The sequence below is a fragment of the Ranitomeya variabilis genome, chromosome 3 (assembly GCF_051348905.1).
Source record: "Ranitomeya variabilis isolate aRanVar5 chromosome 3, aRanVar5.hap1, whole genome shotgun sequence".
NCBI lineage: Eukaryota > Metazoa > Chordata > Amphibia > Anura > Dendrobatidae > Ranitomeya > Ranitomeya variabilis.
The window spans coordinates 82,446,222-82,461,273 of record NC_135234.1 but is presented as its reverse complement, the minus strand read 5'-3'; the positions used below and the strand labels follow the sequence as shown (position 1 = coordinate 82,461,273).

Sequence of the window (15,052 nt, the reverse complement as noted above, 5' to 3'; positions counted from 1 at the left end):
GACCCCCAGTTTACCCACTATGGTGGGGAGTGGCCTAATGAATAGCACCCTTAGCTCCCCCCGGAGGCCCGGCTGTGAAATGTATTGGTGTCTGTGATACCTGATCAGATGAACTCCTTCAGTGCCATCGGACGCACCATAGCTCCCCATAGTGGCGGAGCCACAGTACTGCAACGACCAGGACTCTGGGGCGCTGCAATTACATTATTGACAGATTGACATAGAGAATCATGAGATTGGTAATTAACAATTTGCAAAAGTGTTCGAACAAAAAGATATTCAATTATATTTTCTAATGTCACTTTATAATACAGTGTAAGAAAATCTGAATAATAACCAGGGTATGACTGCATTATGTAGTTGGTTGGTTTACATTAGAGGTAAAGGACTAGTAAATTAATTTGTTATTAGAATATTTTACAGTTCTAAAGGGTTGTCCAGCCCGGATGGTTTAAAAATCATAAAACTTGCTACGGGTAGAAATTAAAAAAGAGAATCTGGCAATTGAATACTGTATGTTAAGCAAAAGTTAAAAAGTACAGTATGTTAAACAAAAAATTCAAAAAAGTGAATTTTAAGGTGAATCCAGCAGCAAAATTATCAATACAAATTGCAAACATTATTAAATATATTTTAGACCTGAAAGGCTGGTGTGCTTACTTTGAAAATATACAGCACAGACCAAATGTCTGGACACACCTTCCCATTTAAGGATTTTTCTGTATATTCATGACTATGAAAATTCTACATTCACACTGAAGGCATCAAAACTATGAATTAACACATGTGGAATTATATACTTAACAAAAAAGTGTAAAACAACTGAAATTATGTCCTATATTCTAGGTTTTTCAGCGTAGACACCTTTTGATTTGATGACTGCTTTGCACACTCCTGGCATTCTCTTGATGAGCTTCAAGAGGTAGTCACCGGGAATGGTTTTCACTTCACAGGTGTGCCCTGTCAGGTTTAAGTGGGATTTCATGCCTAATAAATGGAGTTGGGACCATCAGTTGTGTTGTGCAGAAGTCTGGTGGATACACAGCTCATCCTACTGAATAGACTGTTAGAATTTGTATTATGGCAAGAAAAAAAGCAGCTAAGTAAAGAAAAACGAGTGGCCATCATTACTTTAAGAAATGAAGGTCAAAATTGGGAAAACTTTGAAAGTGTCCCCCAAGAGCAGTGGCAAAAACCATCAAGCGCTACAAAGAAACTGGCTCACACGAGGACTGCCCCAGGAAAGGAAGACCAAGAGTCACCTCTGCTTCTGAGGATAAGTTTATCCGAGTCACCAGCCTCAGAAATCGCAGGTTAACAGCTGCTCAGATTAGAGAGCCTGTCAATGCCACACAGAGTTCTAGCAGCAGACACATCTCTACAAAAACTGTCAAGAGGAGACTTTGTCAGGCCTTTATGGTAAAATAGCTGCTGGGAAACCACTGCTATGGACAGGCAACAAGCAGAAGAGACTTGTTTGGGCTAAAGAACACAAGGAATGGACATTAGACCAGTGGAAATCTGTGCTTTGGTCTGATGAGTCCAAATTTGAGATCTTTGATTCCAACCCCCGTGTCTTTGTGCGATGCAGGAAAGATTAACGGATGGACTCTATATGCCTGGATCCCACCGTGAAGCATGGAGGAGGAGGTGTGATGATGTGGGGGTGCTTTGCTGGTGACACTGTTGGGGATTTATTCAAAACTGAAGGCATACTGAACCAGCATGGCTAGCACAGCATCTTGCAGCGGCATGCTATTCCATCCGGTTTGCGTTTAGTTGGACCATCATTTATTTTCCAACAGGACAATGACCCCAAACACACCTCCAGGCTGTGTAAGGGCTATTTGACCAAGGAGGAGAGTGATGGGGTGCTACGCCAGATGACCTGGCCTCCACAGTCACCAGACCTGAACCCAATCAAGATGGTTTGGGGTGAGCTGGACCGCAGAGTGAAGGCAAAAGGGCCAACAAGTGCTAAGCATCTCTGGGAACTCCTTCAAGATTGTTGGAAGACCATTTCCGGTGACTACCTCTTGAAGCTCATCAAGAGAATGCCAAGAGTGTGCAAAGCAGTCATCAAAGCAAAAGGTGGCTACTTTGAAGAACCTAGAATATAAGACATATTTTCAGTTGTTTCACACTTTTTTGTTAAGTATATAATTCCACATGTGTTAATTTATAGTTTTGATGCCTTCAGTGTGAAGGTACAATTTTCATAGTCATGAAAATACAGAAAAATCTTTAAATGAGGTGTGTCCAAACTTTTGGTCTGTACTGTACGTCAAGGTGGATGTTTAATCCTGAGCCCAGCTTAAGTGTGAGTAAGCTCATGATTCTAAATGTATGTAAATGTATTTAGTCTCTGGCCACCCAACCTGACTGACAGCTGCAGCCTGTACTGAGCAGTGTGAGATTTCAACCACAGGAAGGAGAGACACTGAAGAGCTGTCTGTCAGAATAGAAGGGCAGTGATTAAGTTTAAAGTTTCATAAGGGATTATGCAACCATTCTGAAATGGATTTTCAAAGTAAGTATATCAGGCTCATTAGGTCTAAAAGATCTATGTAATAATGTATGTAGTTTGTGTTGTGGAATTTTGGAACAGATGTGCCTCAACGCTAATATAAATTGTAATTGTTTGCTTTGCACCCCAAGTCATACACTTCTGATCACGTCAATACAATACTGTTAAGAATGTGTCACACTTATGAAACTTCAGTATTTTTCTTTATTTGTATCTGATCTTCCACAAAAATAATAATTGAGGTGCATGCATGGGCACCTCTCCATTCCGGACAGTGCATATTTAGGCCCTGTTCCAAGGCTAAATGCATTTGGATATGCCATAAATATCCGAGATGGAGCAACCTCTTTAATAGAAAATATACTATTTTCCCAAAGCAGCTATATGGCCGCCACATCCCATCCCTCGGTTTCACCGAATAAACTCAAACTACCAAATAATCCTTTGATGATCCAAATTTCTTTTGGTAGAACTATGGGGTGACTGAGTACTGTAATTGTAATTCAGACCCTAAAATGTATATTACAGGAGAATTCCGGTAATATTAAGTTTTCACCTATCCACGGGATAGGTGACATGTCCTGGATCAGTGGTGGTCTGACTGCTGAGAGCCAAAATATTCCCCTTTTGAATGGGGCAGCAGTGTACATGCCCGACCAATGCTGTATTAATTCTCCAAAGGACTGCTGGAGAAAGCAGGCCTATGCAAACGGTGAGGTGAGTATCTTTTACATAAGGTCCGATCGAAAAGAGAACACCCTGTTGTTGGCAGATTGGCACACACACTTTGATCTAATGTCTGCTAAGAATCTTACGTTCTTGTAGTGCGGGTGGACTACTATCCATATAAGAAAAAAATGATTATTTTTGCTGCTGATATATAGCTCACACAACACAAAATATTTTAGAAAGTCTTTTTTTTTTTTAAAGACGCAACAAACATTTCATTTATATCCCTCCCGCCCCCCAAAAAAACACTTATATTGGACAATAGTGGAGTGCAATAAATATTAATTCTATGAGGTATGCTAAAAGAGCTTTATGGGCATGAAGGCAATATTTTTTATCTGTAAGCCCATGAAGGCAGCATTGTATCCTAGACATCACAGATCGACAGTGATACACAAAATATGACAATATAGTGTAGAGCACAAGAATGGATTTACCATTTAGACAAACTTGGCATATGCCTAAGGCGGCAAAATGTCTGGAGGCAGAAAAATGTTATATGTACTATTTATTTCTCCCTGCTTCTGTACTTTCACTATTTGGTCTTACTACATATACTCTTCCCCATACACACAATAGATTATATTGTATTTGATGATTGGATATTATCTTGGGATGCATTCACAAACAGTGAGTAGGTAAGCAACTACGTTAGTTAATGTCCGGATTAACCACCATAGGCATCTGCCATAGAGAAACACATAACAGCTAAAGGAAAGAGGACAGCAAATGCAATGGCCCCCATTGAAGTTGTGACTCAAACTGATTTTTATTTATTTTCTGCTGACTTACATCCCCAAAGCCAATATATAAATTGCCTATTCTAGTGCCACCTTTTGGAAGTAGAAATCTTTAAAGTCAATATCGACCCTTTAACAAACCTTGTCAGATGACATAGGATAAAAGCAAAAGCAGAATCTCAATTTGCAGACACGTGTTTCGGAGTGTCGTCATCAGTGCAAACCATAAGATCTGCTTCGGCCTCTGACCGGGGTGCATGGGGTAACGTCTCTTCTTGTGTTAAGTGACATATCTCACAATCCACTGTAAGGAGACTTATAGGCTGTGTAATGCTACTCAGTGAAATTAAAAATGTAAATTGCCACTTCAGAGAGGAAGAGGAAAGAATTGTAGTGTTACCTATTGGAAGTAGAAGTAACAATAGGTGGCATTGGAGCTCAAGTCCTCTTCCTTTCTGAAGAGGCAATTTACACATTTAATTTCTCAGAAAAACAATGCATGGCCTATAAGTCTCCTTACACTGGCATGTCAGTTATGTCACTCTCCACAAGGAGAGATATTTCCCTTTAATCGCCAAAGTCAGGAACTTAATGGCAGTGTACCTCTCTCTAGCTTGTAAGGAGCCTATGCATCATTGTATAAAAGAGTCTGGGTAATTTTAATAAACTCTGACTCTGTTGTAACCAGTTTATAATCATTTAATCCATATATTATATATTACTATTAAACACTATAAAGTGCTTCACAGCAGAGGTAGCCATTCTGTTCAATGAATGAGAATACTGCCTATAAGCTGTGTTCGCAATAGGTTTCCGACATATTGTATCAGATTAGTGTAGAAAGTTTGTGAACCATTCAAAATTTTCCAAATTTCTAAATAAATTTGACCTAAAACTACATCAGATTTCTGTGAGTGGCAAAAGTATGTAAACCTTAAGGATCAGCAGATAAAGGTAAAATTAGAGTGGTGTTTTAATTATTGGAATGATAGACAGGATTGAATGGGTGACCCGTTTTATTGAACAAACAGGAATCTATCAAACTCTGATCTTCACAACAAGTTTGTGGAACTGTATCATGGCATGAACAAAGGAGATTTCTGAGGTCTTCAGAAGGAGAGTTATTGATGTTCATCAGGCTGGAAAAGTTTACAAAACTATTTGTAAAGCGTTTGAACTCCACCATTTCACAGAAAATCAAGAAGAACAGCACCCAATCCGGGTGAAAAAAACAAAAATACCTCTTTATTTTGCCATAATGCAACGTTTTGACCAAATGTAGGTTTTTTTTCAAGCATGCTTGAAAAAGACCTACAATTGGTCGAAACATTGCATTATGGCAAAATAAAGAGGTATTTTTGTTTTTCACCCGGATTGCATGCTGTCCTTCTTGATTTTCTGGTATACATTTTTCCTATTGGGTCCTATGGATTCTGTACATGCATTCTGATGTCTGAAGCGCTGTCGGCTGTTGCTATTGCATTTTGTCCACCATTTCACAGTCAGACAGATTGTGTACACATGCAGGAAATTTAAAGACCATTATTACCCTCCCCAAGTATGGTCAACCAATAAAGATCACTCAAAGACCAAGGCAAATAATAGCCTGCAATTTCACAAAGGAACCCAAGGTAACCTCTAAGCAACTATAGGTTTCTCTCATGTAAGCTAATGTTAATGTTCATTGTTAGGATGAGACTGATCAATAATGGAGTGTATTACAGCTTAAAAACCTGATAAGACCTGTTAAATACAAATACGGTGGTGTTAGTATCATTCTTGGGACTTTTTTTTTTACTGTATCTGGGCCATGACGGATTGCCATCATTGGTGGGACAAAAATTATGAATTTTATTGGGAAATTGTAAAAGGAAAATGTCAGGACATCTGTTCATGAGCTGAATATACAGAGAACTTGTAGCATGACAACGACTCAAAGCGCACAAGTCACTTTACAAAAGAATGATTAAAGAAGAATAAAGTTAAAGTTTTTGAATAGTCAAGTCAATATCCTGACCTTAATCTTATAGAAATGTTGATGAAGGACTTGAATTGAACACTTCCTCAAAGAAAACTCACCTATACAACAACATTGAAGTTATTTTGTAGGGAGGAATGGGCTAAAATTCCTCTATGCCGATGTACAGGACTAATCATCGGTTACCTTCACATGTTTGGATGCGGTTATTGATGTTCAACGGGGTCACACCAGATACAAAAAGCAAAGACTCAAATACTTTTGCCACCCATATGATATTGGAATATTTTTCCCAAGTACAAAAATGACAAAGCCAAACATTTTTGGCTGCTCTGTTTGATTTCATCCTCTTTATCTACTTTTAGGACTTGTGTGAAAATCTGGTGTAGTTTAAAGTCAAATTTATTCAGAAATATGGAACATTCTGAAGGTTTCACAAACTTTCAAGCACCACTGTACAAGAGGAATAATTTATGAAAGTTTACCGTGCTTAAGTCCACTTTCTGTTACACTTTACTTTGTGCTAATATCATTATGCACATAGGTCATATCATTATTAAATTACAATATTATAATAATTTAGTATTTGTGAAAAAAAATTAAGAATAGTCCCAAGAAAATTGTGATAGCGGAACCTAGCGTCTTTAAATGGATTGTCTTCTGCTGGACCTTTGTGGCCATTATTATGTTATTATAGGGGCCACCTGGATTGGCCTACAAAGTGGCATCCTCTGTTGTGCACATCTATGTACGAGATAGTCTATGGGAAATTAAACTAGTTATGTTTATGAAAAATCAAAAAGACTCTATGAAAAAAAGATAACAGCTGCTTTAGTATATTTATATTTCTTGAAGAAAAAAAAATCATAGTCCTTTGTGTACCTGATCTATAGTATAATCTTTATCATGAAGATGACTTGAAAGATACTGATAACTGATATGTTTCTAATTCTGTCCAAGTTGACCTGCCCCATTTTCACAATTTATGGAATTTGGCATACCACAGTCATAATCTTGTAATTCGGTTTTCTACGTGTCCCACTTGTCAGTCAAAGCAGCCTATAGCCTTCTCTCTATGTAGATGCAAAATAACGTCCATAAATGATCCTCCGCCTCCCCCCCAAAAAAAGTCTTCATTTTCTGTCCAACAGACATAACCAACCCCACGGAAGAAGGCCTCTAAAGACTTCCCTGACAATGAAAGGCATACACATAGGGCCTTCTGTTTGGAGTCCATGCACTGGCTCCATCAAAACATAATCAAGTTTGCTTTGCAAGGACAAAATAGGGCATGTTATTGTTGAAGTGCATTCTCGGCCGGATGGAAAATTTCACAGTTCGGCTCAGTCAGTGCCATTAGCAATTTCTTGCAGTAGGTTTTCTAAACTTGAGATGCGCTTCTCTTGAGACTCAACGGTGGCTCGCAGGTACTTGATTTCTTCTAGAAGGTCTTCTAGAGAGACTCTCTAGTGAAGAAAAACAGAATTAAATACATATTTAGAAGATATTAGTCCCAAAGAGCATCGAAGACCAATATTTAAAAGAAAATCTGGTCCTAAAATTCTGATCAATGATTAAAAATGTAAATTAAAGCTCCCAGGTTCAAATGAATAATCTGTAACAGGACCCTCCATCTTCTATGTGCCATTTATTATAGTGGTGTGGTTTTATGTGGCAGGGGATCCATGTGTGAAAGTTTGAATCTCTGCACCCCATGCTGTTAGGCATAGTGTCATATTTAGACTAGTGAAGAAAAATACTTACTGAGAAGCCGGTTTCACAAGAAGAGTAACTTCTACGTGGCCCAGTGGGTGGTTTATTGTCCAGAATGTTTTTCTTGGTGACTTTAAGTTCCCTGTTCTTCACAGGAACATATCCCTCCCTGAGTGATACCAATATTGGGTCAGCATTCTGTCCTGCAAACCATTCATCTGCTTCAATAGCTGGCTCAGGTCCAGGTGTGTCTGGATACAGATCATCCTGGAAAAGGTCTGACTGTAAGAAAGAAAAGCACCAGTCTTATTGTAGTTACTCAAGCCTCATATGTCTTCAGATTGTGGAGGTAAATGTGATAAATGTAGGATGTTTTGTAGGTCTTCCTATTAAACTCTTCCCTATTCAATCCATTCTCCATGCAGCAGTCGGGCTCATATTTCTGTCCAGCCACAACTCCAATACCTACCCAGTTCCAGTCTTTGCACTGGTTACCCCACCACTTTATAATATAATTTAAATTAATCATCTACAAAACTCTTTACCATGCTGCACTTTCTAATTCTCCTCATCTGTCTACCACCTTACCCACGTGCTCTGTTCCACCAATGATTGCCCAAATGTCCCATTCTTAACTTCAAGACTTTTCTCAATCTGCACCAGTTCTGTGGAATGGCTCCCCTTAGGCAAATTTCCAGTTTCCACAGTATAAAGCATGTTCTAAAAAAAACCCATATTATTAGCAATACAGGCACATTAGCTAATCTAATTCTTTATTTCCCCCTACATTATTCCTCACTGCCTGATCCTGTCTTTCAAAAGTAGTCCCCACACCCCATGCACTTCATATGTGTGCATACAGTAATATTGTCTGGTGACACATGCATTGACCAAAAAATAACATAAAAAAGGTGAATAAGTTGGCATTTACCTTAAAGTAAACCTCCAATTTGGGTGAACTTTTACTCGATTATGGAAATGTAATAAAATAATTTATATTAATTTTCTCTGTTACTAAACCTATCTGTAGACAGATTATTCCGAGCATTTGCCTATCATACAGACCAGAGTTCTGGATGACTAGATGAGATGTCGTTAAAGGGAACCTGTCACCCCCCTCAGGCGTTTATAACTAAAAGAGCCACCTTGGGCAGCACAAATGCTGCATTCTGACAAGGCGGCTCTTTTAGTTGTGCTCCCTGCACACGCCAGACGCCTCCTAGCCGTCACTCCGGGCCTGTGAGCACTGGGCGCCGCCTGATCTGGCTTCATTATCGTCCGATTGTCATCGGAGTGACAGCTGGGAGGCGTCTGGCTTAGGAAGGAAAGACCCGCCTCCCTGGCGATTTCAGGGTACGAGGGGAGCATTTTATACACGTTTTTTTCAGCGTGTGCAGGGAGCATAACTAAAAGAGCCACCTTGTCAGAATGCAGCATTTGTGCTGCACAAGGTGGCTCTTTTAGTTACAAACGCCTGAGGGGGGTGACAGGTTCCTTTTAACACAGTTCTGGGGGGAAGAGGCTATTATTAAGGAGATTGTGCTAAAGTATAGAGTGTTACAGACAATGTTCCCTTGGCATAAAATATGTAAATTAACTTCTTCCAGAAGGTAAAACGTTATCCATACAGATGATTTTTCTGGCAATTATTAATAATTTTGCAAGGCTGGTTGAAGTTTCAGACATTGACTTGTAGGATAGCTACATCCAAAGGTGACCATAGACAACTATCTCCTTTCTAGAGGGTAAATAATTTGCATACTTTTTCCCCATAGATCATTGCCTGTAAGTCTCAGTTTATTGTATATCAGCCATATCAATAGATGGAATTAAGTTATGATGGGCATGTGAATAAAAGCGCAGGTTATAAGAGTCCATGTACTTCACCTTTCTTGGAACTGTCATAACAATGGGTTCACATTTCCTCTCGTGCAGTTTGTAAAACCTGTAAAATAGAGATATGTTGATTAAAATATGGATTTTTGTGCTACTCACCGTAAAATCCTTTTCTCTGAGATGCTCATTGTGGGACTCAGGACTGTGGGTGTATGCTACTGCCGCCAGGAGGCTGACACTAAGTAAACATGAAAAAGTTAGCTCCTCCTCCGCCGTATACACCCTGACACTGGCCGCAGGCTAATCCAGTTTTGTGCAGAAAAGCCGTAGGAGAACAACAAAAACATAACTCAGCTTTAACACAGGTGCAACATGTCTAAAAACAAAACGCCGAATAATAAAGAAGAAGCCATCTGGCTAATAGGGTGGGTGCTGTGTCCCCCAATGAGCGTCTCGGAGAAAAGGATTTTACGGTGAGTAACACAAAAATTCATATTTCTCCTTCATCTCACTGGGGGACACAGGACTGTGAGATGTCCTAAAGCAGTCCCTGGGTGGGAAATCGACTCCACGGTTGAAGCCTTAAGCACCCATTGCCTACAGATGAGCTACTGCTGCCTGGAGAATTCTCCTACCCAGACTTGCATCCGCTGAAGCCTGAGTATGGACATTATGGTGTTTAGAGAAAGTGTGTAGACTGGACCAGGTCATCGCCTTGCAAACCTGTTCCGCTGATGCCTGGTGCCGAAGAACCCAGGAAGCGCCCACTGCCCGAGTGGAGTGTGCCCTGATACCAACCGGAATGACTGTGCCTCTGATGTGGTAGGACTCCTGGATAGTCAAACGTATCCACCTGGCTATGGTCAATTTTGAGGCCGCGAGTCCCTTCCTGTGACCCTCGGGAAGGATGAACAGTGAGTGTCTGTCGAAAGGATGCTGTCTGAGACACATATCTCCAGAGAGCTCTCACTAGATCTAGCGTATGGAGAGCCCTTTCCACACAGTGCATTGGCGCCGGGCAAAAGGAAGGTAAGACAATGTCCTCGTTCATGTGGAACGAGGAAACAACCTTTGGCAAAAAAGGGGGTGCTGGCCTAAGCACCACCTTATCCTGATGAAAAAGCCAAAAACGGAGCTCAGCAGGATAGAGCCGCCAGCTCCGAGACCCGCCTGTTGGAAGTTATGGCCACTAGAAATACTACCTTCCAGGAAAGGTATGTCAAGAAAATGTCCTGAAGAGGTTCGAATGGAGAACCGTGCAGGACCCCTAGGACCAGGTTAAGGTCCCAAGCGTCCAGGAGGGCCTTGTAAGGCGGTACCATGTGAGCAACGCCTTGTATGAAGGTCTTCACCTGTAAATTGGTAGCGATTCTGCGCTGAAAAAGGATAGACAAGGCCGATATCTGTCCTTTGAGGGTACTTGGTGCTAGACCTGAATCTAGGCCTGCTTGAAGGAATGCTAAAATGTTGGGGATAGAGAAACGAAGTGGGGAATAACCTTGCTCTCTGCACCATGCAAAGAAGACCTTCCAGGTGTGATGGTAGATGCTTGCTGAGGAGGGCTTCCGGGCGCTAATAATAGTAGCGGCCACCTTCTGGAAGAATCCGTCCTGGGTTAGAAACCAAGATTCAATGGCCAGGTCATTAAACACAGGGCCCCTGAGCTCTGGTGGTAGATCGGGCCCTGGGAGAGAAGGCCGCACGCTCTGGCAACCGACAGGGAGTCTCGGTGAGCAGCTGTAGTAGGTCTGCGAACCAAGATCGCCGAGGCCAATCTGGAGCAACTAGAATTGCTGGGACCCACTCCATCTTGATCTTTTTGATGACCCTTGGGAGCAGTGGTAGCGGAGGTGAAACTGGTTCCAAGGTAGGATCTTCGGCGATTGCCTGTGGATCCCAGTATTGGGCGACAAACCTGGGCACCTTTTTGTTTACCCTGGAGTCCATCAGGTCCACGTCCGGGGTCCTCCAGCATTGGCAAATCTGTTGAAAAACATCGTGGTGAAGCGACCACTCCCCGGACGCCAGACCCTGTCAGCTGAGGAAATCTGTCGCCCTGTTCTCCTTGCCCGGAATGTGGACTGCCGAGATCACAGAGTGGTACTTCTCGGCCCAGCAGAGGATCTGTTTTACCTTGTGCATGGCTGCCTGGCTGTGGGTACCCCCCTGATGATTTATGTACACCACAGCCGTGGCATTGTCCGATTGGATCCGGACGGGGCGTCCTGCCAGAAGATAATGAAATTGCTGTAGAGCCAGCCAAATAGCCCGAATCTCCAGAGGGTTGATCGGGAGTGCTGACTCCCGCGAAGACCAGTGTACGTGGGCTGTATGTTAGTGAAACACCGCTTCCCTTCCGAGGAGACTGGCATCGGTCGTGAGCACCAGCCATTGGACTGGGGGAAAAAGTTTCCCCTGTTGAAGGGAGGAACTCATTGTCCACCATGTAAGTGCTTGTCTGACCTGAGTGGACAGACGGCATCGGAGATTGAGAGAGAATGGGTTCATGTCCCAAGCTGCCAAGAGGGCATGCTGTAGGGGACGAAGATGGAGTGGCGCAAATGGAACTGCCTCTATTGCTGCTGCCACCATCCTTCCTAAGACTCTCATGCAAAACCGGATGGTATAAGGGACTGGTTTGCGAAGGACCCACACCTCCTGCCAGAGTGCTAGGACCTTGTCCCGGGGAAGTATTGTGAGCTCTCTGGAGGTATCGAAGATCATCCCCAGAAAGGAAATCCTCTGAGATGGCACAGGAGACGACTTTCTTAAATTCACCAGCCATCCCAGGCGAGCAAGGGTATCTAGCGTGATGCTGAGACTTTCCTCGCAGGCCCGAAAAGATGGACCCTTGACCAGGAGGTCGTCTAAATATGGCAAGATGACTATACCCTGGGAATGCAGGATGACACCATGGTGGCCATGACCTTTGAGAACACCCTGGGGGCGGAGGCCAGCCCAAAAGGTAAGGCTATGAACTGGAAATGCAGATTGCTGATGGCAAAACGAAGAAACCTCTGATGCGGGGGAAATATGGGGATGTGAAGATAGGTGTCTTGGATATCTATAGACGCCAAATATTCTCCCTTTTCCATGGCAGTAATGACCGAGCGGAGAGATTCCATTTGGAAATGATGAATGCTGAGACACCTGTTCAGAAGCTTCAGGTCCAGAATGGGCCTTACCGCTCCGTCCTTTTAGGGGACTATGAACAGGTTGGAATAGAAGCCTTGAAACTTCTTGTCCTCCAGTACGGGGATGATAACTCGAAGAGACTCGACAGCCTTGAATAAGGCCCATGACCGAAATTCTGAACTGGGAAGACAAGACAGAAAAAAAATCGACTCGGGGGCAGCTGATAAATTCTATCTTGTGCCCTGAGGACACCAGCTCTCTTACCCATCTGTCGTGTATGAAGGTGAGCCAGACTTGACGAAACCAGAGTAGGCAGCCGCCCACTTTGCTGGCGATGACCGGAGACTGCCTTCAGTCATTTGGGTGAAAATCTGGAGGGCCTAGATCCTCTAGATCTTGGCTGGTGGGACCGCATACTGCCCAACGGGTTGGTTCTGTATGAGATCTGACGATCCCTGCTCTGATAAGGCCAACCTAAACTGACGGGATCGGCCGCTGCGGTCCATCTCGGGTTTCGAAAGGACCTAAATCGCGCCTGAAACCGGTGGCGAAATGGCTGCTGAATCCTTTGCTGCGGGAGGAAGTTGCTTTTCCCCCCTGTGGCATCAGAAAATTAGTTGATATAATTTTTCGCCGAATAATCGGCCACTCTGATAGGGCAAAGAAGTAAGGGACTTTTTTGAGGTTGAGTCTGCCCGCCATGTCGTAGAGCCCTCCTAATGGAAATCGCGTTTGCGGCAGCCAGTGCTGCTCAGTTCGCCGCATCAAAAGATGCATTAATCAAATAGTCTCCCGCTAGAGCGATCTGATTTGAGATTTCGGCCTCCTCGGATTGCAGGTTCCTATCCTGCAGGGCTTTATTCAAAGACTCTGACCAGGATATCATGACCTTAGCTACCCAAGTCGCTGCAAAAGAGGGTGAGAGGGCTGAACCTGAAGCTTCAAACACTGAGCGAGCCAGGCTCTCAATGAGCCGATCAGTTGGATCCTTAATAGAAGAACCATTAGGGAGGGATAACAAAGTTTAAGAAGCCAATCGTGACACGGGAGGATCCACCAAAGAGGATTCTGCCCACTTCTTACAGAGTTCAGGGGCAAAAGGATATCTTGTGTTCAGGGCTCTCTAACCAGAGAACCGCTTGTCTGGCCGCTCCCTGTGACGTTGCACTATATCCTCAAACTCTGGGTGAGTGCAAAATACTCTATGATACTGTGTTGTCCATTTAAATGATACCTTATGATCCGAGGCAAAGGTGGATTCATCGTCTATACTCAGGGTTTGGTTGATGGCCTCAATGAGGCTGTCGATTGTCTCCTGGTAATTAGGTGCCTCTAAGTTGAGGGACCCTTCAGAATCGTAATCCGAGTTCTGCTCACTAACCTCTCCTGGAGATGGAGAGCGAAAGATGGAACTCATGGATGCCGAGGCACCAGATGGACCAGAGGACACTGTGTGGGTTCGTTTCCCCAGCATCTGCTTAGAGAGAGAGCGGCCCCTGCAGGCCGGAGGTTCCTGTGAGATGGAAGATTCCTCCAAGACAGGCAAACCACTGTCCTTGACCCTATCTGGGGCCTGAAGGGACTTGATTGCTCTAGTTAGTGACACCATAGATTGCAACAGAGACAGGGCCCATTCTGGGGGACCCGACACACTGGGCTCAGTCGCAGGGGAGGGCTCCTGAGTGCGTTCGAAATCGCAGGCCTCACAAAATCGATTGCTCTGGGCATGCGGAAAAGCAAACAGACAGGTAAAACATGAGGCATATAATACCATGTGGGTCTTGGTCCTTCTAGACATGGTGGACCTGCTGCCGAAAGAATCCCCAATCTAGATTAGATGCAGCAATAGAGAGGGAGAGAGAGAGGAGCTGCCAGACTGGAGGGAGTAACACTTACCTCAGTCCTGTGTCCCTGGATCCTGTGGAACAACGCAGAAAAGCAGATCCTCTGAGATGCCGACGCTCCCTATCTTCAAAAAAGCGCGCTCAGCCAGTGGGCGTGCTCCTAGGGGCAGAACCGGAAGCAGATGCGCTCCAGAGGTGGGACTTTCACCTGCGGCCTAGTACCAGCAAAAGCCGGGGACTAAATTTCCGGCACCCGCCCAAGAATACGGGGGCGGGGCCAATGCAAGGCCCCCGGAAGACCACAGAAAGCTGAATTTCTGGCACCCGCCAACCTGGACCTGCCGGATGATACAGGGGGAGAGGTGCGAGCATGGGAGCGCCAGGAAGAGCGCTGTAGCAGGATCCCTCTCAGCCCCCTACTCCTGCAATGGTTCCAGCTTCAGGTTAGAGAGGGGGATGCATAAAGGACGGTGCAGGCACACTAGCTCCATCTTCCCTTCAGGGGATGAGGAGAGGAACCGTCCGCCTCCTTCCATCACCGCAGTCCTAG

General features: G+C 43.7%; 1 protein-coding gene across 2 annotated transcripts in view; it reads right to left on the bottom strand.

Moving 5' to 3' along the window:
- Window positions 1-6,828: 6,828 nt before the first annotated feature.
- CORO6 (coronin 6) overlaps window positions 6,829-15,052 on the bottom strand; it is a 178,075-nt gene continuing 169,851 nt past the window's right edge. Inside the window, exons 9-11 of one of the 2 annotated variants that reach the window (XM_077294293.1) lie at window positions 9,575-9,632; window positions 7,739-7,969; window positions 6,829-7,440 (exon numbers count right to left, since the gene is read on the bottom strand). In XM_077294293.1, coding sequence (XP_077150408.1) covers window positions 7,318-7,440; window positions 7,739-7,969; window positions 9,575-9,632 — 412 coding nt within the window. In that variant the 3' untranslated portion in view covers window positions 6,829-7,317. The remainder of the gene's footprint in view (window positions 7,441-7,738; window positions 7,970-9,574; window positions 9,633-15,052) is intronic. The other variant, XM_077294294.1, reaches the window with a different exon arrangement.